The sequence below is a fragment of the Stylophora pistillata genome, chromosome 1 (assembly GCF_964205215.1).
Source record: "Stylophora pistillata chromosome 1, jaStyPist1.2, whole genome shotgun sequence".
Lineage (NCBI taxonomy): Eukaryota > Metazoa > Cnidaria > Anthozoa > Scleractinia > Pocilloporidae > Stylophora > Stylophora pistillata.
In genome coordinates, this window is record NC_142519.1 from 1,188,763 (window position 1) to 1,210,632 (window position 21,870).

At 39.9% G+C, this 21,870-nt stretch overlaps 1 protein-coding gene across 6 annotated transcripts; it reads left to right on the forward strand.

The window, feature by feature from the left end:
- The first annotated feature begins 1,552 nt into the window (after positions 1–1,552).
- LOC111335280 (glycine amidinotransferase, mitochondrial) lies at positions 1,553–21,341 on the forward strand. 6 transcript variants are annotated; one of them, XM_088730199.1, is made up of 8 exons: positions 1,553–1,672; positions 12,310–12,389; positions 17,663–17,858; positions 18,065–18,264; positions 19,608–19,829; positions 19,995–20,132; positions 20,322–20,654; positions 20,969–21,341. In XM_088730199.1, the coding sequence occupies exons 2-8, from the start codon at positions 12,327–12,329 to the stop codon at positions 21,092–21,094; spliced, it is 1,278 nt and encodes a 425-aa protein (XP_088586325.1). In that variant the 5' UTR covers positions 1,553–1,672; positions 12,310–12,326; the 3' UTR covers positions 21,095–21,341. The 6 variants fall into 6 exon arrangements, with proteins under 6 accessions (XP_088586325.1, XP_088586330.1, XP_088586322.1 ...); XM_088730204.1 differs by lacking the exon at positions 1,553–1,672 and adding an exon at positions 4,820–4,923; XM_088730196.1 differs by lacking the exon at positions 1,553–1,672 and adding an exon at positions 8,269–8,451.
- Positions 21,342–21,870: the final 529 nt, after the last annotated feature.

Sequence of the window (21,870 nt, forward strand, 5' to 3'; positions counted from 1 at the left end):
GGCCCTAAAAAAACAAACAAACAAACAAACAAGCTAAAATAGTCTACAAGCCTTTGTACATCGAAAATTAAGACTGTAAAATGTGGTAATATACAGATTTTAAAATTTACATGAATAATTGGGCAAGAATTTGATTATTTAAAACTATTTTAAAAAGGGAACGCTTCAAGTTTTTGACACTAGTACTCCGTTTGAGGTCCATTCCTTCAGGGCTCTTACAGTAAACGTTCGATCACCTTCCTTACTTCTCTTGTATCGAGGGCAACTTAAGTTAAGATTACAGAAACGGGTTGATCTATACATTTCAGCCGCGTCAATGGCGCTCGCCAACTCCTCAGTTCCAGTTCAATTTTTCTTCATGTTTTAATGTAACTTATCTCCCTCCCCAGTTCATCGCTTATATCCAGTATTTCAACTTAATAGTTAACCTGTGACTGATTTCCTGCTCAGTTTCGTGAGCTTTTTGAAGCTTGAAGCCATATGTAAAAATCTACATTTTAATAAGGGTAGAGCGTATCTTAGCTCAAAATCCAATCCAGTCAGTTTTATTTCCGGTCTTGAAAATAAGCTCTCTTGAACTAAGAGGAATTATAACTGTTTCTCGAAGATTTCGCTTGTCGAATGCAAGCAAGTATTAATTAATATCACCTCATTGTGATGTGTAGGTAGAAGTAGTATGTCGAAAGTATAAACGCAAATCAGGATTTTGGTGATTGAGGTGACGCCAGTAATTGATTTAATAATATGAACTTCATATATTCATTGTAACCAAATAACAGGTTAATAACAGGTTAATAACAGGTTAATCGGCAATGAACCGAGTCAAGGTTGTAGTCGACTGTGTTGTGTGATAAACGTAAACCTGATTCGATAATGTAAATCGGCCACCGCAACGAATTTAAGAGTTTTAGCTTTGGAACTCTTTACGGTGACCAACTTACATTATCAACCCATTTGCCGTAACACCAAATTCTCTTGTAATTTTCCCCCATCGACGCAGCACCACAGTTTCTTTAGAAACTTACTCCCTTTCATTCATTTGTGTTGTGTGATAGTTCCGGAGAGGGAAGTCCTGGAAAGCATTGTTTCCGGTGATAGTGATAAAATCTCAGTGGATGTCGTCATTACAGAAGGAGCATAGTTTTATATGTAGAAAAGGAAGAACATCTAAGCTAAAATATTCCTCCGACGACCTGCATTGAGGTGTTTAGGGACCGGTCAGCCCATTTTCTATTGTCTCCCTTCACACTGTTGGCAACGCCCGATCACCCATTTCGTTCCCCTGAAAACGATGTGATCCACCCCCCCCCCCAAATCCTCGATCCCCCACCCCTCAACACAATAAATGACAATGATTCCTTAGCTTTTGTCTTAATTACCAGACCAATTATATGAATGACAGCATTTACTTAACATATAGCCAAGGTAGAGGGCTAGAGGCATTCGGCGAGAAGGCGAAAAAACGCGAGCGACAGAGTGAGCTCTTTCTCGTGCGTCACGTTTCCCCCGGAACTAGTAGAAGGCGGCTGCGGTTAGCTCTTACACGTAGACTTGATAAGGGTCGATGAGCCTCGGATGTTACTGATCTTTATGAGGAGGTAGTATTGTTCCTCGACTCAACTTGCTCTTAAGATCTTGAAGAGAAGAGACCGTGGTTCTCCCTTAGCTTAACGTAAGTTCAATCAACGTGTTTTTGCAAATCGAATTGAGGGCATTGAGAAGTAGTGGTCGGCTCTGATTTAACATGTTGTGTTGTATTTATTACTATTGTTTTTTGAAATCTTATTTTAATTTTTGATCGAGATACGCCATAGTAGACTGCAGACATAACTGTGACACAATTCTTACCAGATAACACGGCAGCACATTGCCATTGACTCGTGGTGTTCACATTAAATCTTTCGCAAACTATAGTCAACACTAATATGAAAGTGATCTTCACTGATGACAACATTATTGCCAGCCTGTGGTAGGCCCCAGAATACATGCTGAGGTTTAAAATTGATGGAATGAAACCAAAATTGGGGCAGAACTCAAAAGCTGGTCAAAGGTAGACCGCGGTGAGAGACCTTTATGCCGTTCAGCCGTATTTTTCGGCCATAATGCGTATCAATAAATTAGCTACCGTAAAGAGAATCTAAAGCTGACATATCGAGCGTAGCCCTTAGCTCTGACTTAGCATATTTAGCTTCATTATGGGCTCTAAAAGTATCTCAATCGGGAAGGAACGGAAAATCTTTCTTAAAAATGTTGAAACTCAGGCTCTCGAACTTTGCAGCAAAATGCAAATGCACAAGTGATGTTATGGACGCCATGGCTGTCCACACATGAAGCTGGCGATTCTATAGGTCGATCGCAGCGATCCGCAAAAATCGCTAGGTGTGCCCCACGCATGGGTTGCGATATTCGCCGATCGCCGATTTCTGGCATGTCAGATATCGATGACTTTCGCTAGCGATCAAACTTTGCCGTGATTGACGAATAAAATCGCCAAAAGTGTCACTGGTTCAAGGGGTCCTAAGGAGTTAGACCATGATAGACAAGCGCAGTTAATCAACTGCATCTATTAAACAAGTACATTTCATTTCGCGATGTATTTGTTTAATGTTACATCCCAGATGACGTCAAAGTGTGGAAACAACAAAAGGGTGGCAAAGGAGGCGCAGCCGAGTGCGTCCGCCGTCACGGAGGTTGCCACCACATTTTTACCTCTACTTCGATCTATTTCTGACAGTGTCCCGTGACGTAAAATCTATTTTTGTTTTGAAGAAGCAAAAGAGAAAAAGATATATATGGTTATGTCATCCATGCGTCTGACCTCCTATAGATCATAGGAAAGAACCAATCGAAATGCGTTTAAAATAACGCTAAGTATTTAATAGTCAACAGTATTTGTTATGTTGCCACGCGTCTGCTCAGCAACTGAGATGTCATAGATCGCAAATGACGTCTAAATGTGGCGAGAACTAAAGAGTATAGGCCCACCTATTTTAAATAGTAACCCCGCGCAAACTGACACATTTTCAATTGCTTTGTATGTTGCAATGATTGATTATTCTTGCAGAATTGTTCAATTTGCATGAGATGAGGAGAGTCATTCACCAAAACTCATTTCATGTTGAGATGTAACTCAGTTTGTGTTCATTTTTGGGGATCTTATGTAGTAATGCTCACTCCAGGGAATCTTCTGCTCATAGGGGAAGCACATTGCTTTTCCTAGTGAATTCGCGTTTCAGCCTAACTTTATTTTAGTTCATGCTTGTGAGCGACATGAACAGAAGCTTACTCAACTCCGTAATCGAATAACGTGGAAAATTATCCCCAGAAAGGAAAGCGAGCTTACGAGCACAAACTCAGCTGCTAGCTATCATCGATGAGAACCAATTTTCCAGAAAGATCATGAACACTTACATTTATCTACAATTTCAATAGTAATGGTCAATAAAAGTACAGCATACAAGTGAACAACGAAGGCAAGTAACAAAGCAAAACAATGATGTACTATTTGTTGACTACTCCAGAAACAACTGTGGCTTTTTATCTTTTTAAAACATTACATGTACTATGAAAGAAATTCAAATGAGTTGGAAACGACTAGAATATTAAAAAAACACAATAAATATGCTCCAAACAAGCACACGGAAAATCACTAAATATTCCCGTAACAGTAATAGTTAATGCATATAAGATCTCTAAAATATAAAAATGAAAGAAGCCTGATAATCTTTTGTAGTTTTCTAATATCAAGGGATTTGCATATTTCCCTAGGTTATATTTCTTTTCCCCTAAGACATGGGAAAATATAATTAAAAATAATTTCCAGCCCTCGATAAAATCCAGTTGTTTTATGAAACGCTTTCGGTTGCAATAAGATGGATCTGGCCTTTCTATGTTAACCGAGAGTTGATATATATTCCTAAAATGTTGGTTCGCTCCACTCGGTTATATGTCAGTATTGTTTATTTTGACCATTTTGATACCATTTTTTTTTACCTTCAGTTTTAAAAATACTAAAATGCGTTATTTTCATGATATTCAAATGAAAGGTTTGATTGTAGCCACGGGTAAATTCATTGTTCATTGAAAAAATTCAAATGTGAGTAGTACTACAGCTTCATCATTCAAATCAATAGTGAACGTGTATTAAAAGAATCTGAAAATGGCCATGAAAAAAACCTGATAGTCTTTTGTGGTTGACTTGGCCTAGCTTCTCACATGTACCACCTACTTTGACGTCATGCACATTTATATACACGAACTGGTCGCCACAGTAAACGGCAAACCTCGTCTGTCCACGTTTACACTTAAGGAGGACCGGGATAACTTTTGGCTCCTCTATTTGTCTCATCACAGGCGTCCCAAGCTCTCGTCTCGAGGAAAACGAAAGACTATTTCTTGCAAGCGTCACGCTTTGTGTGACGCGGTGTAAAGTTACGAGTGGAACCGTTGGGAGTTTGAATGCGTTATAAAGAATCAACGAAATATGGTGCATTTATAACACTAAATATTCCGAAATATGAACATTTTACACTTAGTGATGGCAAAGTAAACCCAAAACGGCGGAAATCACCAAAACACAACGTACACACAAGAAGTGAATCATCAGTTTTATCAATTCTAATGTAAAATGTTCATATTTTGGAATAGTTAGGGTTGTAAATGGACCATCTTTCGTTAGCCATACTATTCTTTGAAATGCAATCAAACTTTCAACGGTTCCACGCGTAACTCAACACTGCGTCACACAACGCGTGACGCTTTCAAGAAATAATCTTTCGTTTTTCCTCGAGACTTGAGCTTGGGACGCCTGTGGTCTTATGATTTCCGTTGTCTGACCTTGGTTCAAAGTCTTTGTTTCATATTCCACATTCGCCATCAGATATACAGAGAACGTGTTTTCAGGGATTTACATTTGAGAAAGAGGTATGATTTGAAGGATTTCCTATCCCTTTTTTAAAGAGTTCGTCTGATGCTATTTTGATCGCATCGTTGTTTTTTTTGCCTTTTTAAAATCAGTTATAAATGTATTCGTAGCACGCGATATCAACATCGCTTACAATTTTGTTGTTGGGTGCTCGAATAAACAATAGGGGGCCGTGTTTGTCAAACAGCTGGAGATTGTCATTTACCAATTGAATTAAGGCCATAGAGGTGCATGGAGTGATGTCTGCGAAAACCAAACTGGTTCTAGTACAAAAGATTGAAGTCCCTCAGATATTTATAGATACGATTATAAACTACTTTTCCAAAAAGTTTAGAGAAGGCTGGAAGAATGGAGATGGGTCTATAATTTTCTTTCCTTTCTGGATCACCAGATTTGAATGAGGGAAGAATTTTCGCTATTTTCAATGGTATTTGAAAAATATCCACTCTCTAAAGAGATGCTAGTATTCTTTGTTAAGGGCTCAACAATAATGTTAATGGTGAGTTTAATAATTCTCATGGGAATGTTGTCAACTCCAGGAGCTTTACCAATAGCCAACGAGCGGCCGAAGCTCCAAGGGTTGTTACAGAACTGGAAGGTGCTATTTTTGCTGCTAAATTAAGACAAATATTGGAGAAATATTTGCAAAAGTTGTTAGCAATAGAATCTGGATCAGACGTAAGTTTGCCATTGTACTCTTAAAGCAGGTCGGATAGTTTAATTTGATCTTTCGGTTATTAGAAGTATTTTCCAAGTGGCTTTGAGAGCATTTCTAAAGGTTTCAAGGTTTTGATTGTAATAACCACTTTATACTATTCTGATAAGAAGATTTGGTTTTTGAATGTTTTGTACACTTTTTCATTACCAATATTTGGATTTTTGAGAAACCTTTTCGTACAGTTTCGCTTTCTTCTTAATAGATTTCAAAAGGCGTTTGGTAAGCCAAGGATTGTGAATGGTTTCGAGACGCTTACGTTATAGGATTTTTATTGAAAAGTTTCGTGATATAGTTTGCTAAATCTATTAGAAAAAAAGTTATATGCAGAATTTGCATTTGATCTATCGAGGTTTTCCCAGTTAAAATAATTTAACGAGGCGCGAAAATTTTCAACCTATTTCGGTTTAAAGTGCTATTCAGACGAATATTGATGTTCTTCAAAAAACGATTTTTTTTTTGCCGACAATTAAAATTTAGATCCTAAACGAAAAGAAAAAAATACGATGCAGACCTATCGCGGCAAGAAAAGTCCGAAAACATTTTGATTAAAAGTCGCTAAATTTCGTCCGCCATTGCTCAAACTACAACTGCTGAGCCAACGATAATTTTCATCGTCTTTCCCCATCGTGACAACATATTATTCCTTTCATCGAAGCTCTGTCGAAGAAATAGTGGATTGAGTGGCGATCTTGCTTGAAAATTGTCGCTGTTTTTCATTTTAAACGACAGTACTGGTTTTGTTTCTTCCGAGAAAGGGTCCATGAATGACTGTCGTAGTGTTGAGGAGAAATATTGGATATGAGGAGGCCGTCGCTTTTGAGGAAAACATTTAAACGTGGCTAGTAAAGAAATGAGGGAGCTAGAGCTTCAAATGCGGCTTACTGGTGAAGCAGAAGTTCATAATACAAAATTTAGCACATATGCTCTTTGTTAAGCTTTTGTGGTAAGATGAAAATATCTCTTGAAAGGCTTTGTTCATTGTGTTTTGAGGTGTCTTCGAGCAGTACTCTTCCAGTCAGTTTACCCTTGTTCTTATTTTTCTGGAAGCTCAAATCTTGTCCCTTTGTCATGTAATGCCTTTAGGCCGATAAGTAATACACAATTCATAAAAATGAAAAGGCTATTGATCTTCTGCGAAACCATAGTATACCACAGTTTCGCTAGGAAAAGCGTTGCATAATGGCCTAAAGGCATTGCATGACAAAAGGAAAAGATTTGAGCTTCCAGAAAAATAAGAGCAAGGTTGAGTGTCATTCATCGGCGGGCACTAAACTAAAAATAATTGTAGAAGCAATAAACTTGGCATGATTGTTGGCAACCTCGTTCCCAGGGTCTCTCATCTTCCCGCCCCACTCGCTCCAGGGGAGATGAGAGACCCTGGGAATGAAGTTGGATTGTTGGCTGAGGAGACGTCCTAGGTCGCTCATAGCTTTGAGTTTTACGACAAATGAGTCGGAAGATTATCTTAGCAGGATTGTAGAACCTTTAGCCCAGCAGAACTGGTAGCGGCGACTGCTTTGAAATTTCTTTGCCTCAAAAAGTAGATCTTGTAATCTTGGAGTTAGATGCCCGTAGATGGCAAGGTAATTAACAGTGTCATCTGTCATCGAAAGCGTGAGTATTTGACTTTTCTCACTTCTTTCCTGGCTCTTCAGACCTTATCTCTTGCAAGGCGGCAGGTAGAGTAGAGTAGACATCTATATTTATACAGGATAGCCCCTTCAGTATAGTAAACACTGGTATCAACGGGGGTCCTGTTACCCACCCATCCCATACCCACCCATCCCATTCCAGGAGAGGACATCCATCACACAGTAATCTCGTGCATGGGAAATTAACGTCTCCTGCCCCTAATCCTGCAGGGGACGGGACCTCCATGAATTCGTACCTATCCGAGAAGACTACAATATCTAACCATCTCTTGATGTTATAGAAAGGTAGCATACTCTTCTCAATTATTTTAAGACCTTGAGTGTTGGTCCGGCAGGGGCTCTAACCCTCGACCTCCCGTACAACAGTCCAGCGCTCTATCCATTGAGCTAACTGGGAGGCGGTTAGCTCAAATTACCGGATCAGGCGTGACGCCATTCGACGCTCCTTCGTTAGATCTTTCACGTCTCGGCACTCGATGGGCAATACCTAAATCGGTAATGCTGATTCCTTCTATATCCATTGCTTCAAACAGCATAAGGCATAGAGCTGCTGTCGCTTCTGAAGATTCCTGTGAGCTTTTGAGGCCTGAAGCTATATGTAGAAATCTACATTTTAATAAGGGTAGTGCGTATCTTAGCTCAAAATCCAGTCACTTTTATTTTCGTTTCCATGAGGTTTTTTTAGAGCCCGGAAAGGGAAGTCTTCGAAAGGATTGTTTCCGGTGACATGATAAATGACAATTGATCTCTTTGCTATTGTATTAAACACCGGACCAACTGTATGAATGGCAGTATTTATTTAACAAATAACTAAGGTAGAGGGCTAGAGGCATTCAGCGAGAAGGCGAAAAACCGCGCGCGAGAGAGTAAGCTCTTTCTCGTGCGTCACGTTTCCTCCCGCGGAGGGCGGCTGCGGTTTCAGCATGACGTATAAAGTAGTCTTTGAGTTCCAAATGGAAATTAAAATAATTTGCCGTTGCGGTTTCACGTTGTTGTACTGCATAGGACGGCCAAGAAATGTACAAAGTTTCAAAACGCACATGCTGAGCTATTGTTCTGCCAATTAGATCTCTTGTTTTTCCACGTCCTCGTTGCCGTCGCAAGCGTGGTTTCTTAAGGTCCCTATTATTGAAGAGAGGAGACGGTTCTCCCTCAACGTAAGTTAAATCAACGTGTTTTTGCAAATCAAATTGAGTGCATTGAGAAGTTGTGGTAGGCTCAAATTTAATATGTTCTGTTTTTTTAATTGTTGCTATTATTATTTTTGCTGGCGAGCTTTTGCGAGGCAGCAACCTATTCTTTACAGTAGCGAGAAGAGCCAAAATTTGTCTGATGTAAGATCGGAGACATTCGCAGTCGACTGCGTTTTTTATATCCGGGGTGCTTGTGATGATGAAAAGCTTGCAATCATAGATTCTGAATGTAGATCGCTTGTTGAAGCTAACCATTCAACAAAATGTGGATCGCTCGTTGAAGCTAACCATTCAACTGCAAACTCAAATGACTGTTTGGGCTTTGAGACAAATTCTGAGTCGATTTCATCCGTGGAGAGCATCTATTCGACCGTCGAGTCCAATCGTTTTTCAGCACAACATTAGCGGAGTGTCGTTTGCTCAATGACGTCGAGCGTTCCTCAAAATGTGTTGGTCTTGCCGAAAGCGGCGGTTCGCGAGTTTTGAAGGGCAAAACCTTGATTGTGATATTTACAGCATAAAATATGGAGAGCGCCGACAAGAGTTGATCAATGCGAATGACATCCTTTATCCTTGCCTTTCCTTTTGTTCAGCATTGATGAATACTTTCACAACTTACAAGCAGGCAATTGTCATTTTAGAAATTTAACTTTGACTATTTTAAGTGAATCAAATGGTTCATTTTATACTTTTGACCCTCATGCTAGAAACGGTGATGTTATGCCAAATTCTAATGGCACAGCAACTGTATTAAAATTTAGAGATTTGTGTGAACTTGAAATATTCTTTTGTTCTGTAGAAAATGGACTGACATGTGGGTGTTTTGATCGAATTATCCCTCTGACGCCAGCACCCATTTTCACATTGAAACTACTAGTTTTAATTCTGTAGTAATTTTAATCGAGATACGCCATAGTAGACTGCAAACATAACTATGACCCAATTCTTACCAGATAACACAGTAACACACCGCCATTGACTCGTGGCGTTCACTTTAAATCCTTCGCAAACTATGGTCATCACTGATATGAAAGTGATCTTCGCTTTTGACAACACTGTTGCCAGGCCCCAGAATACATGCTGGGGTTTAGAATTGATGGAATGAAACCAAAAATTGGGGCAGAACTCAAAAGCTGGTCAAAGGTAGAACGCGGTGAGAGACCTTCGTTGGTGCCTTTTATGCCTTCCGGCCGGATTTTTCGGTTAAATGCGTATCAATAATGAAAATTAGCAACCGTAAAGAGACTCTGAAGCTGACGTGCGTAGCCTTTACCTCTAACTTAGCATATTTAGCTTTCATTATGGACTCTAAAAGTATACCTAAATCGGGAAGGAACGGAAAATCTTTCTTAAAAGAGTTGAAACTCGGGCTCTCGAACTTTGCAGCGAGATCATGCAAATGCACAAGTGATGTTATGGACGCTTTTCCTATAGAATTCGCGTTTGAATGAAATCTGCCGAACAGAGCAATTAGGAACATGTAAAGGATGGATTTAAGTTAGCTCTCACGCTATACACGCAATTGAGGTTAATAAGGCTGCAGCGTCGGTGGCCTGTGTTAGAGAGGAGCATAGTTCCTAGACTCAACAAGCACTAAAGATATTGAATAGAGCAGACGATTCTTCCTAAACGTGAGTTCAATCAACTTATTTAAAATTAAGTGCATCGATGTTTCATTCTTAACGCACCTTTTCTTTGTGGATTTTGAATAATTAGGGCCTGGTGTTGATGTGAAAATAATTTGAGTAAAATAAAAGGTTCAATATGGTAGGAAGTGCTGTGATTTGTAAATAATGTGACGATAGGTTATTTGCCTACAACTGGGCTTCAGCGGGGTACGCAACAACAAAGAGGAGGAAATAGCTCGGTAGACACACTTTGGCAGCAAATATAATTTTCTTAGTTCATGTGACACCACAAAAGATGATAAACATCTCAAAATAATTTCACAGTGGCGTCTCCGGCACGAAATTGAGAAAAGGCTTTTACTCCCAGAACATCTGAGTAGGTTTGATCTACACATCGTGGAAACTCTGAAGAAAGACGTAACGCAACAGCAACGGGGGGAAATATCTCGGTAGAGACATTTTGGCAGCATAGATATATTTCTCAGTTCTTGCCGTGACACCACAAAAGATGATAATCATCTCAATTTAATTTCACACTGTTCAACCAGAAATATCTACATAGGTTTGATCTGCACATCGTGGAAACTTTGACGAAAAATTTATTTATTCGAAAAGAGAACACGTTACCATTTCAATCAGCGGCAAATGCCCAAAAGAACCGCCAAATTTGCGAAGCGAGCACGGTCCGAAAATTAGAAATACGATTGTTGAACAATGGAATGGTGGAGTGGCGGAATAACCCACAACACGGAATGCCTTGTTGTATGAAACAGAAGTCTCACAAGAATGGATTTGCAATGAATTAAGAAAATAATTTATGATTATCTTGCGAAATCAAAGTTAAAATCAAAAGAAGCCTAGATTAATCATTACTGGAGCCTAAAGAACTGATAGACCTATGGAGTAATGGCGCTGTTCTCTAGCCCGCCCTGTAAGTTATTATATATTATTACTATTATTATCATTATTATTATCATTGTTAATATGATCGTTTGTTACCATTTAAGTATTTTTCATGTGGCTTTGAGACCATTTCTATAGGTTTCAAGGTTTTGATGATAATAATTTCCTTTTGCTATTCTGATAAGATGATTTAACTTGTTTTTGAAGGTCTTGCACGCTTTTTCATTACCATGCAATAGTTGGATTTTTGAAAAACTTTTTGCATAGTTTCGCTTTCTTCTGGGTACTAGATAGATTTCTTCTGGATGCTGATAGATTTCAAAAAGCCTTTGGTAAGCCAAGGATTGTAAATGGTTTTGAGACGCTTACGTTGCATGCATGATTTTAATTGAAACGTTTTCGTCATATGGTTCACTAAATCTGTTAACAAAGGAGTCCTATTCAGAATTTGCATTTAATCTATATTGAGGTTTTCCCAATTAAAATTATTTAACGAGTCGTGAAAGTTTTCAACCTATACCGGTTTTAAGTCACGTACAATGATGAGTTCTACATCTACACGCACACGCGGCTGTTAAGTTCAGCTACACGTGCGGAGAGCTGTATGATAAAAATTTTCTGTAGACTGAACACGACAGCTTTGGACGTTTGATGGTTTGTTCGATCTCTGAACCTAAAGCAGCACCGTCTTAGCTGCTAAAATTACGCTCGAAACTAAAAAGCTCTTCAGTTGTTGCACAACTATTTTTTACATGTAATCGCAACTATAAGCTTCTTGAGAAAATCTCCTTGAAACCTGTAAGAATTATTTCGATGATAAAAAATTTATTTCCTGTAAAGGCGGCGCAGGTTTAGTGAGAGCTATCACCATTTTAATTTAATTATGGCCATCTATCTCGATTGTTTCTTCTCATCAAAATGTGGGTTGAACTCAGCTTATTATTGAAATGGGAAATTCAAAGTTTAAAACTAATAAAACTGACTGTCAGACAGTGGGAAACAAACGACTGAATAATCACGGTCACGTCAGCATGTTGTTTCGCAGCGTGAGCTGCGTGACATGCTGGAAAATACTGACATAACACGTCTTTGTGAGTTGGCTGACGTATCAGTTTCAAGGGAGCGGCGCGTCTGTGCAAATAGTTGGTAAAAGTTTGTGAAATTTTCTTACGCTTGATTTCTTTGGGATTCAAAACTGAATGACAAGGTAGTTATTGAACTAGTGAAGATAAAATTGAGACTTTTCATTGTTAGAGTTCTGAATTTTAAAAAATTTGTTCTTCGGTTTCAGATTTAACCGAAAACAACATGCTAAATATAAGGATTGTCAAAGGTGGCTGCCGTGGACGTGAAGCCGTTAGGTTTGGAGTGGTAGGTATTTGGCCGGTCGATTATCCAGGAAAAAATCCTGTGCTTCAAATATTTGACTCTAGTAGAGAGCTTCAGATTTACCGTTAAGTATGGAACGCCATAACTGTCTTATAACATGTTTTCTAATTATACTCGGTACTTAGTTCATTATGCTCGTTGCTTCTTCCATTATATTCGGTGCATACCCATTATATTCGGTGCTTTGTTCGTTATGTTCGGTGTTTTCTTCGTCATGTTCGGTGCTTAAAACATCATGTTCGGTGCTTAAATCCTCATATGCGGTGGCTACTTCTTTGTATTTTGTTATACTTGGTGCTATCATCATCATACTCGGTGGCTTTTTCGTCCGGTGCTATTTCATTGTATTCGGTGGATACTTCTTCATGCATACTTTGTTATAATCGGTGGTTCTAGTGTTGGTCAGTTCGGGGTATACCACTCATTGCTTTCATTCCATATTCAGTGCGTTTTGCAGCATGGTATTCGCTAAGCTAGTGCATCTGGTCATCTAACTTTGAAATTGTCAACAAAGTCAGGTTACAACACGCAAACGCTTTAAAATTTATATACATTGCGGGTTGATCGTGGTTGCTATGACTTACAAAATGTAAGTAGAAGGAATAGAAAAACGCAAACAACAGAGGAAATGCAATCGGATAAGGAAAGATACTAACGAACATTGTATCACTTGTGAACAGGAAGGACGGAAAAACTTAGAGTTGAATGCGGTGAAGAAACGATTTGAACTTAACGGACTCTGATGCTCCAAAATGTTCAATTTTACCCAGAAACTTGTAGAAATAAAATTAAACAAAGCAATGATTATGCAAAAAAATCTAACGGAATATAAATCACCGTGAGTGAAGAGAATGCGTAAACAATAAGAAAACTGTGCGTGAAAAACACGAAGAGTGTAATTGGGATCGTAAAGAAAAGAACTCGCTAAATGGGAATGCCTCCGTAACAAACTTACTTCAAGGAACATGGTCACAGCTGAATTCGTGACTTTGCTAAGACTGGGTTCAGAATGAATGCAGAATTCCGTTTCACACCGCCTTGCTCCTTTTTGTTGTAGAGTCTCAAAAAGCTTTAAAAATGCTTAAAAAGAAGTGCAAGGACTACTACGGCCGGAAAATGTAAACAGAGCTTGCTGACTTTAAGTGAGGCTATGCGATATTTTAGCTATTATTTGGACTGTTTTTTTTTTGTCCATATTTTCTTAAGGTATTGCGAAGATTTTGTCTTTGAATTGTCATCAACTTTCAGAATTTTTAACAATGCTACTCGATTTTATGGCCGTGAAATTAAGCATATGGTATTTCGTGGACTGGACTGGACTGGACTGGACTGGACTGGACTAGTAAAACGCGGACTAGTAAAACGCGGACTAGTAAAACGACAACAACAAAAAAACAATTTCATACGAAGGCGATCATAAGACTTAATGGCAAGCCAATTTAGTAAGTGACAATACCTGTTTGACTTTTAAGCTGCAAATGGGTTTGACATGCGCTAGATACAAACGAATTGATAAGTTTAGGCTAAGAAAGAATTTATTCAGCACCAGATCAAAATCCTAAAATACACTTTCGTCGTAAATTTCACGGCAGAAACGCAGGAATTCGATGAATAAAAGTCGCATTAAATCTCCTAGTGTCTAGGTAGAAAGAGTCTCATTGACTTCAGCTTTTCGGTGGAAGAAACACCAATTTACACACGCCATTACAGAAAACAAACAAGCAGACTGACAACTCGTAGTCTCCCTCGCAGCCGTTTTTTTGGAGGGAGACTAGACAACTCCCGGCCAAAACACATATTTGCATTCACTTACAATTTGACTTTCCGTGAAATTTTAAAACGGAACAGAGGTAAATCTTCGAAGATTAATCGTCGTTGGAAATAAAAAATACTTTCCGTAAGATCTCTAACTGTTTTTCTTTTTACGAGAAAATCGTCGCATGATAATTTAACTCGTGTGTGTTTGTCATACCAGTACTGCTGTTTCTTCAAAAGCGTATGCTTCTTTCTTCTTCAATTGACAGGTGTCATATCGTCACAGTTGCTTATCAAAAAAATGTTTCGGCGAAAACATTCTCTTTAACTTGAAAAACGCTTGTTTTCTTTATAACTCACTCGCCATCAAATTGTGAAGTTCAAGGAGGATTTTCCCGTAATTAAACTCGTAATTGTAGCCCTAAATCATTCGGGTTCTTTTAGCAATCATTGTTTTTATGCGTTAGAAAAAGATAAAAGTGTTATTCACCAGCATAGGTCGGTCCGTAATGGGAACTTCTGAACTGTTCGTATATTTCTGAACTGTTCAAAAATTGGTGTAGCATCCTGGATTCTTTAAGGCTCGGGTCGCATTACGACCGAATTGTTTACTCTAGGGATTAAACTCTGTCAACTCAAGCATTTTCTAATGCGACCCAATTTTTGCGGTTTCCTAAAAGTTTCAAAATTCTAAAAATCATCAAAGACGCCGGTGTGCCTGGGTGGGGCTGACCGATTTTGCCAAATTGTTTTGAAACGAAAGGACCCGCGTCCGTTGCGGACAAAGTTGTCATTTGTGCGTGCGTGTGAAAAAAGATAAAAACCAAAAATAGCGGGAAACACATATTTGCATTTTATTGCAATTTCACTTTCCGTGACATTTTAAAACGGAACAGAGGTAAATCTTCGAAGATTAATCGTCGTTGGAAATAAAAAATACTTTTCGTAAGATCTCTGTTTTTCTCTTTACGAGAAAATCGTCGCATGATCAGTTAACACGTGTGTGTTTGTCACACAAGTACTGCTGTTTCTTCAAAAGCGTATGCTTCAATTGACAGGTGTCACATCGTGACAGTTTACAAAAAAATGTTTGAAAATTTGTTCGGAAGCCTTTTAACTAATATACACACACACATACATACTTTAATTGACCACACCCTCATAGGGCTTTTCAGGGCCATTCTTACAACACTGTGCCCCACCCCAGGGGAGGACATCCACCACACAGTAATCTCGTGCGTGGGAAATTAACGTCTCCTAACCCTGACCCTGCAGGAGACGGGGCCTACGGTTTATTCGTCCTTATCCGAGAAGACTAGAATATCTATCCATTTCTTGTTATAGAGAGGTAGCAAATTCTCCTCAGTTATTTTAAGACCATGAGTATTGGTCCGGCCGGGGCTTGAACCCTCGACCTCCCGCACAACACAATCCGGCGCTCTAACCAATTAAGCTAACCGGAGGGCTGTGGGATGTTTTAAGCACCGAACATGACGAAGAAAGCTCCGAACATAACGAAGAAAGCACCGATATCAGTTTGTATTCTCATGAGTTTATATTCCCCCGCTTTGGTGGCACGCGGTTGTCTGGTAATCCCGAGAAATCGGCATATTGACATCTTAAATGTTTATTCCTGGGGAAAAGCACAGGAGTAAAGCTATCAAAACTGGTCGGCCAAACAAACAAGTTGAGCAGTTCATGGCTTCGACTTTGTGACAACTGTCTTTCTTCGTTTTGAATCACTTCCAGAAGCTCCTCTCCCTTGCCTTCGCGGATTAGACAAAGCTAACCGCTCTTCTCGATCTCTCGATGTGGAAGCAGAGGGAACCTCCGAATCTGCTTGCTTACTTGCTTTGCAGAGATCTCAAAGGCCAATGCGATCGCCAATGGTAGAAACACGAAGCCGAGTTAACTCACTATCTGAAGCCGAAATTACGGTATCAGGCTCAATTTTTTCTACATCAAATCTGTCTACTAGAGTTCCCAAATTAAATTATCGAAGTTTCTTGTCCATAAGCGAAAGCACTAGACGGTGAAGATTCGCCTGTGGATGGTGTGTAGATCATGTATGATGCACGTTCGCCGACCACTGGTGTCGCAGTGTCGCAATTCAGCTGTGAGCATGTTCCTTGGAGTAAGTTAGAGGGCCAGATGTACTGGCTCAGCGAATACCATGATGCAAAACGCAACTAATATAGAATGAAACACTGAGCACCGAATAATGAGAGGTATGCTTTAAACTGACCAACAACAGAAGCACCGATTATAACGGAGTATGCACCGAACATAAAGAAGTATCCGCCGAATACATTGAAATAGCACCGGACAAAAAAGCCACCAAGTATGATGATGATAGCACTAATTATAAGGAAATAACCACCGTATATAGTGAGGTACGCACCAAATATAAAGAAGTATCCACCGCAAATGAGGATTTTAGCACCGAACATACATACATACACATACACATACACATACACACACACACACACACACACACACACACACACACACACACACACACACACATACATACTTTAATTGACCACACCCTCATAGGGCTTTTCAGGGCCATTCTTACAACACTATGCCCCACCCCAGTGGAGGACATCCACCACACAGTAATCTCGTGCGTGGGAAATTAACGTCTCCTAACCCTGACCCTGCAGGAGACGGGGCCTACGGTTTATTCGTCCTTATCCGAGAAGACTAGAATATCTATCCATTTCTTGTTATACAAAGGTAGCAAATTCTCCTCAGTTATTTTAAGACCATGAGTATTGGTCCGGTCGGGGCTTGAACCCTCGACCTCCCGCACAACACAATCCGGCGCTCCAACCAATTAAGCTAACCGGGGGGCGGTGGGATGTTTTAAGCACCGAACATGACGAAGAAAGCTCCGAACATAACGAAGAAAGCACCCAATATAATGAAGAAAGCACCAAATATAATGAAGAAGGCACCGAATATAATGGAGGAAGCAACGAGTACTATGAATTAAGTACCGATTACGGTGCTTTCAATAAGATTTGAAACAGGTGGCTACCTCGGTACAGCACTTACCGGAGAGCGACTTGAGTGCGAATTGAGCGTGGTGACCGCCATTTGAGCACGGTAAAATATACCCGGCGACTCACAACAGAATAACCGCCGGGGCTCCTGCGGGTGCCGGGCCTTATTGAAAGCACTGCGATTATAATGAGAAAACATATCATAACACAGTTATGGCGTTTCATAGTTAGGCCTCTATCAATTTGTCCTAGGCAGTTGTTCTGGATCACGTTTTATTTCTTTTCCAGCCTTGCCCTTGATTGCAAAAGGTTATGAATTTTCATTCCTTTTCCAATTTACATGAACTTTATGGCGACTTGTTCATGCATGTATTTCAGTGAGCCCACATCCAATTTGAAACTTCTCAAATTTTTATTGAGGGTCAAAGTGAACGACTCCATCATCAATGCTGCTTTTATAAACACCACCCATTATAAATTATGTTGTAGGGGCTACGAGCATGTTCCACACTGGTAAAAAGCAAAATAAATACACTAGCCAGACTGCAGTCAGCTTGTTACCCATCCAGTGACGTTGCCGATGACTTGAGCGACGAGAAATTCCCTTCCGAGGAGCTGAAAAGCCCAGTTTGTTCATACAACGAATGGGATCCTCTTGAGGAGGTCATCGTGGGACGCGTCGAAGGTGAATTTCTCGCCTTTATTTAATCGTAAACTGACGTACTGACTAACAAGTTAGTATTTGTTAATCTCCTGTTTAGTCCTCTGAGAGATGTTTGCTCTTTGTCAGAAAATTAACTCTTAAGCTATGAATTTCTGCCAATCAGTAAACAATCAAAGAGCTGAGCGACATATGTTAAGTACTGTCTCGGCTTAACTCTCTTTCTCCAGGGGCGACCGTGCCCAAGTTTTCCATAGAAGTGAAAGCAAATACCTATGAGAAAAACTGGCCATTTTTCAATGCTTTTGGTGGCCAATCGTTTCCGGTGGAACATCTTAAGAAAGCGCGTTTGGAAATTGAAGAATTCTGCAACATTCTACAACACGAAGGAGTAAAAGTTCGTCGACCTGAGCCAATTGAATTCTCAGAGGTAAGAAAAAAATTCTAAGTAAGGAGTAGAATGGAGGGAAATTTGAGGAAAGTCTTTCTATGTGTGAACTACCAGCTCAGCCAAATGCTATAACCCACTGAGCCGAACAAAAGTATTGCCAACTAGTGCTGCGAAAAGTTGTAAAATGTCTCTAATCTCTATGAATCCTAATTGTGGCGCTTTCTCATATAATTTTGTAATCTGTTTTTAGTGTCATCTTTCAGTGTCTTTTTGTGGTGGGAGGGGTAGGGGGGTAGCAGGGAGGTAACATCATTTACAGCCTCAATGATTTTGTTTCAAGCAGTGTTTTTATATGCATTAGTTATTACAGTGTAACATGTAATATCACTTGAGTGGTATGTGTTGGTATTAAATACTAAGGCTCAAGCTTTAAAGAGGATGAATTCATGGTCTCTTGTTGATATCCATTTCATAAATAAATCTGTGATATGAGTGCTCGCCAGATTTTCTTTTTAGTTGATAGGCATCTAGAAATGAATAGAAATACTCTCTCTTTAATTTAAAATTGTATGATTTTTCATGATTTAGACCCCACCCCTTCCCCTCCATCTTTCGAGGAGCATAGCTCCGTATTTTCTTCTTTTTTATGATAATGCGCACGGCGAGAACATGCGGTGCCAACCTAAGATCAGTGTATTTTGTGGACCACTGTTCAACACTTCGAAAGGATGACAGCTACCCTATTAATCAAATTATAAATGGAAAACTCACCCTCTAATTACTTTTGAGAGCTTTGGCATTGAAACTCTTTACCGTGGCCAATTTACTTTATCAACTCAGTTGATAATCCAAATTGTCTTATTCTCCTCCCCCATCGACGTAGCATCATAGTTTCTTCAGAAACTTACCTCCTTTATTCATCAACTTTTAATACCTTTGACTCCTCATATTTCTTTAATTGTTGTATTAAAAAAAAACCTTCACCATCCCGAGGGGAGTCCTTAACCATCCCGAGGGGAGTCCTTCACCATCCCGAGGGGAGTCCTTAACCATCCCGAGGGGAGTCCTTCACCATCCAGAGAGGAATCCTTCACCATCCCGAGGGGAATCCTTCACCATCCCGAGGGGAGTCCTTCACCATCCCGAGGGGAGTCCTTAACCATCCCGAGGGGAGTCCTTCACCATCCCGAGGGGAGTCCTTAACCATCCCGAGGGGAATCCTTCACCATCCCGAGGGGAGTCCTTCACCATCCAGAGAGGAGTCCTTCACTATCCCGAGGGGAGTCCTGATAAAGTGAATGGCAGCAGAATAAAGGGATTATCTAAAACTGAATTCCGCTTCCAGGCTTTGCCTAAATCTAAATTTGAAATGTCTTCACTAGGTCTACAAAACTCCGGACTTCCAATCATCTGGGTTATACGCAGCCATGCCACGTGACATTCTGCTTGTGGTTGGCGACGAAATCATAGAGGCGCCTATGGCATGGCGGTCTCGATTCTTTGAGTACCGCGCCTACAGGTCCCTGCTTAAGGAATACTTTAGGGGTGGTGCTAAGTGGACGACTGCTCCTAAGCCCCTCATGAGCGACGACCTATATGATGAGGTACGGACGTGAATGATGATTAATCCTTGGCTTGAAAAATATCTTTTTATTCTTCTAAAGAAATTGTGAGACTTATTTTCGTCAATTTATTGCTATCACTAGAGTAAAAGCCTGTAAAACGTAAAATCACTAAATGGTATTGCGTTTTATTGTCTTAATTTTTAGAACTATACCATACAGTCAGTGGAGGACCGCCACAAGCTGGCTGCATTGGGAAAGTTTGTTACCACAGAGTTTGAACCCTGTTTTGATGCCGCTGACTTTATTCGAGCAGGACGTGATATATTCGTTCAAAGAAGTCAGGTAAACAAATATAATATTCCCAAAAAATCCTATTCCCATAAATAATCTAAAGAAGTATGGTATTTGTTATGTCTTACTAGTAGGAGAAAATAAATCTGAATGCTCCTATATCCCATAATGTACCATCTTTCTCGTCATATTCACTCATAATTCTGCTTGATAAATTATCCGCCTCATTCGTTGCGACAGGTCACAAACAACCTTGGCATTGAATGGATGAGGCGACATCTTGGAGAGCGTGGATATCGTGTGCATAAAATATCCTTTGATGATCCCAATCCGATGCACATTGACGCTACTTTCAACATCATTGGACCCGGACTGGTTCTATCCAATCCTGAACGGCCTTGTCATCAGATCGACATGTTCCATAAGGCTGGGTGGACTGTGGTCAAGCCACCGTTCCCTCTCATACCAGACACGCACCCTTTGTGGATGTCGTCCAAGTGGCTGTCCATGAACGTCCTTATGTTGGATCCGACCAGGGTCGTAGTAGAAAAAAACGAGACAACTACGCAAAAGGTAAAAAATACTTTATTTGATGTGTAAGAGGTGGAACAAATTGCATATGAAGTTTTCGCATAATTTTTTTTAATCCCACAAAGTTTTTCGTAGTTTGACGATGGTCATCAGAGTGAACTTGTGATGTATATGAAAAGTTTAAGATGGCTCTGAATCCCAAGTGCAGAGTATTACAGCCGGCAAGTGATCTGCTTGTGCTGGAAGCCAAGTATCATAATACTTGTCCACTTAATTTCGCTTGCTCTTGGATCTTATTTTTTAGCATATTGGTTGCAGAAAATGACGTTTTTTGCTTGAATGCTCTTTTTCAACAGATGTTCGAGAATCTTGGCATCAAATGTGTTCCTGTCTCCATCCGCTTTGCTAATTCTCTTGGCGGAGGTTTCCACTGCTGGACATGTGACGTCAGGCGTCGGGGAACTTTAGAGTCATATTTTTAATTCTAACATGTCCTTTGCTTAAGAAAAGACAAAGATGGTTTTTGAGTTGCACACAGTATTTTAGGCTACATATTTTAAGCTGTGCTTTGAGGGGTGAAGATTGTGCGTCTATCGAAACGGCTGCTCGCCCGCTTGAATGAAACGTTTCTCTTGTTTTCTCATGTACTCCTAGTGTTCACTCAGTTAAGTTGGTGACATGGTGCTGCGATTTGTTTATCAGTATTAAACTTATTTAGTACGGTTGAAATGTGTTATTGGTACTTTTAAAACTTGGTTGTCTTGATCATCCCAGTTGAGAGAGCACTTACGAAGCAATTTTTTTGCATCTTTGTGCTCTGTGAATTTCCAGTCTGTTCTGTATCTTGATGAACGTACGCTGACGCATAAATCAGTCGTTGCTGGACCCATTCGGCCTGGCTCGCGCGATAGTGAATCCTCCAACAAACTATAATCAAAATTATTTGGTTTTATTATCTGAGTTGATAATGTAAATGGCTATCGTAAAGAGTTTCTAAGCTGATGTTTCGAACGTTAGCCCTTCGCCATTCGCTCCAACGAAGGCGATTCACATCTTAAGTGACCACATCGTGAGACAACCCCTAATACTTAATTATTAAACGAGTTTTTTGCACTCAGCTTGAGGCCTAACCATAAATGATCATTTAAGCGTTTGTTTCGGAAGTGCTAGTTTTGCTGACTCAGGTATAAACTGCGTAAAGCATTCGCTTGTTTTTGGCTTGTGATTGCTCTTTTGCGGAGGTTTAAAAGTTCAACGA

Bases quoted from the DNA above. Each gene is read 5' to 3' on its own strand.
- LOC111335280 (XM_088730199.1), top strand. From the start codon at position 12,327: ATGCTAAATATAAGGATTGTCAAAGGTGGCTGCCGTGGACGTGAAGCC. The intron at 12,390-17,662 runs GTAGGTATTTGG...ATTATGTTGTAG, and splicing joins AAGCCGTTAGGTTTGGAGTG to GGGCTACGAGCATGTTCCAC. The intron at 18,265-19,607 runs GTAAGAAAAAAA...TGTCTTCACTAG, and splicing joins AGCCAATTGAATTCTCAGAG to GTCTACAAAACTCCGGACTT.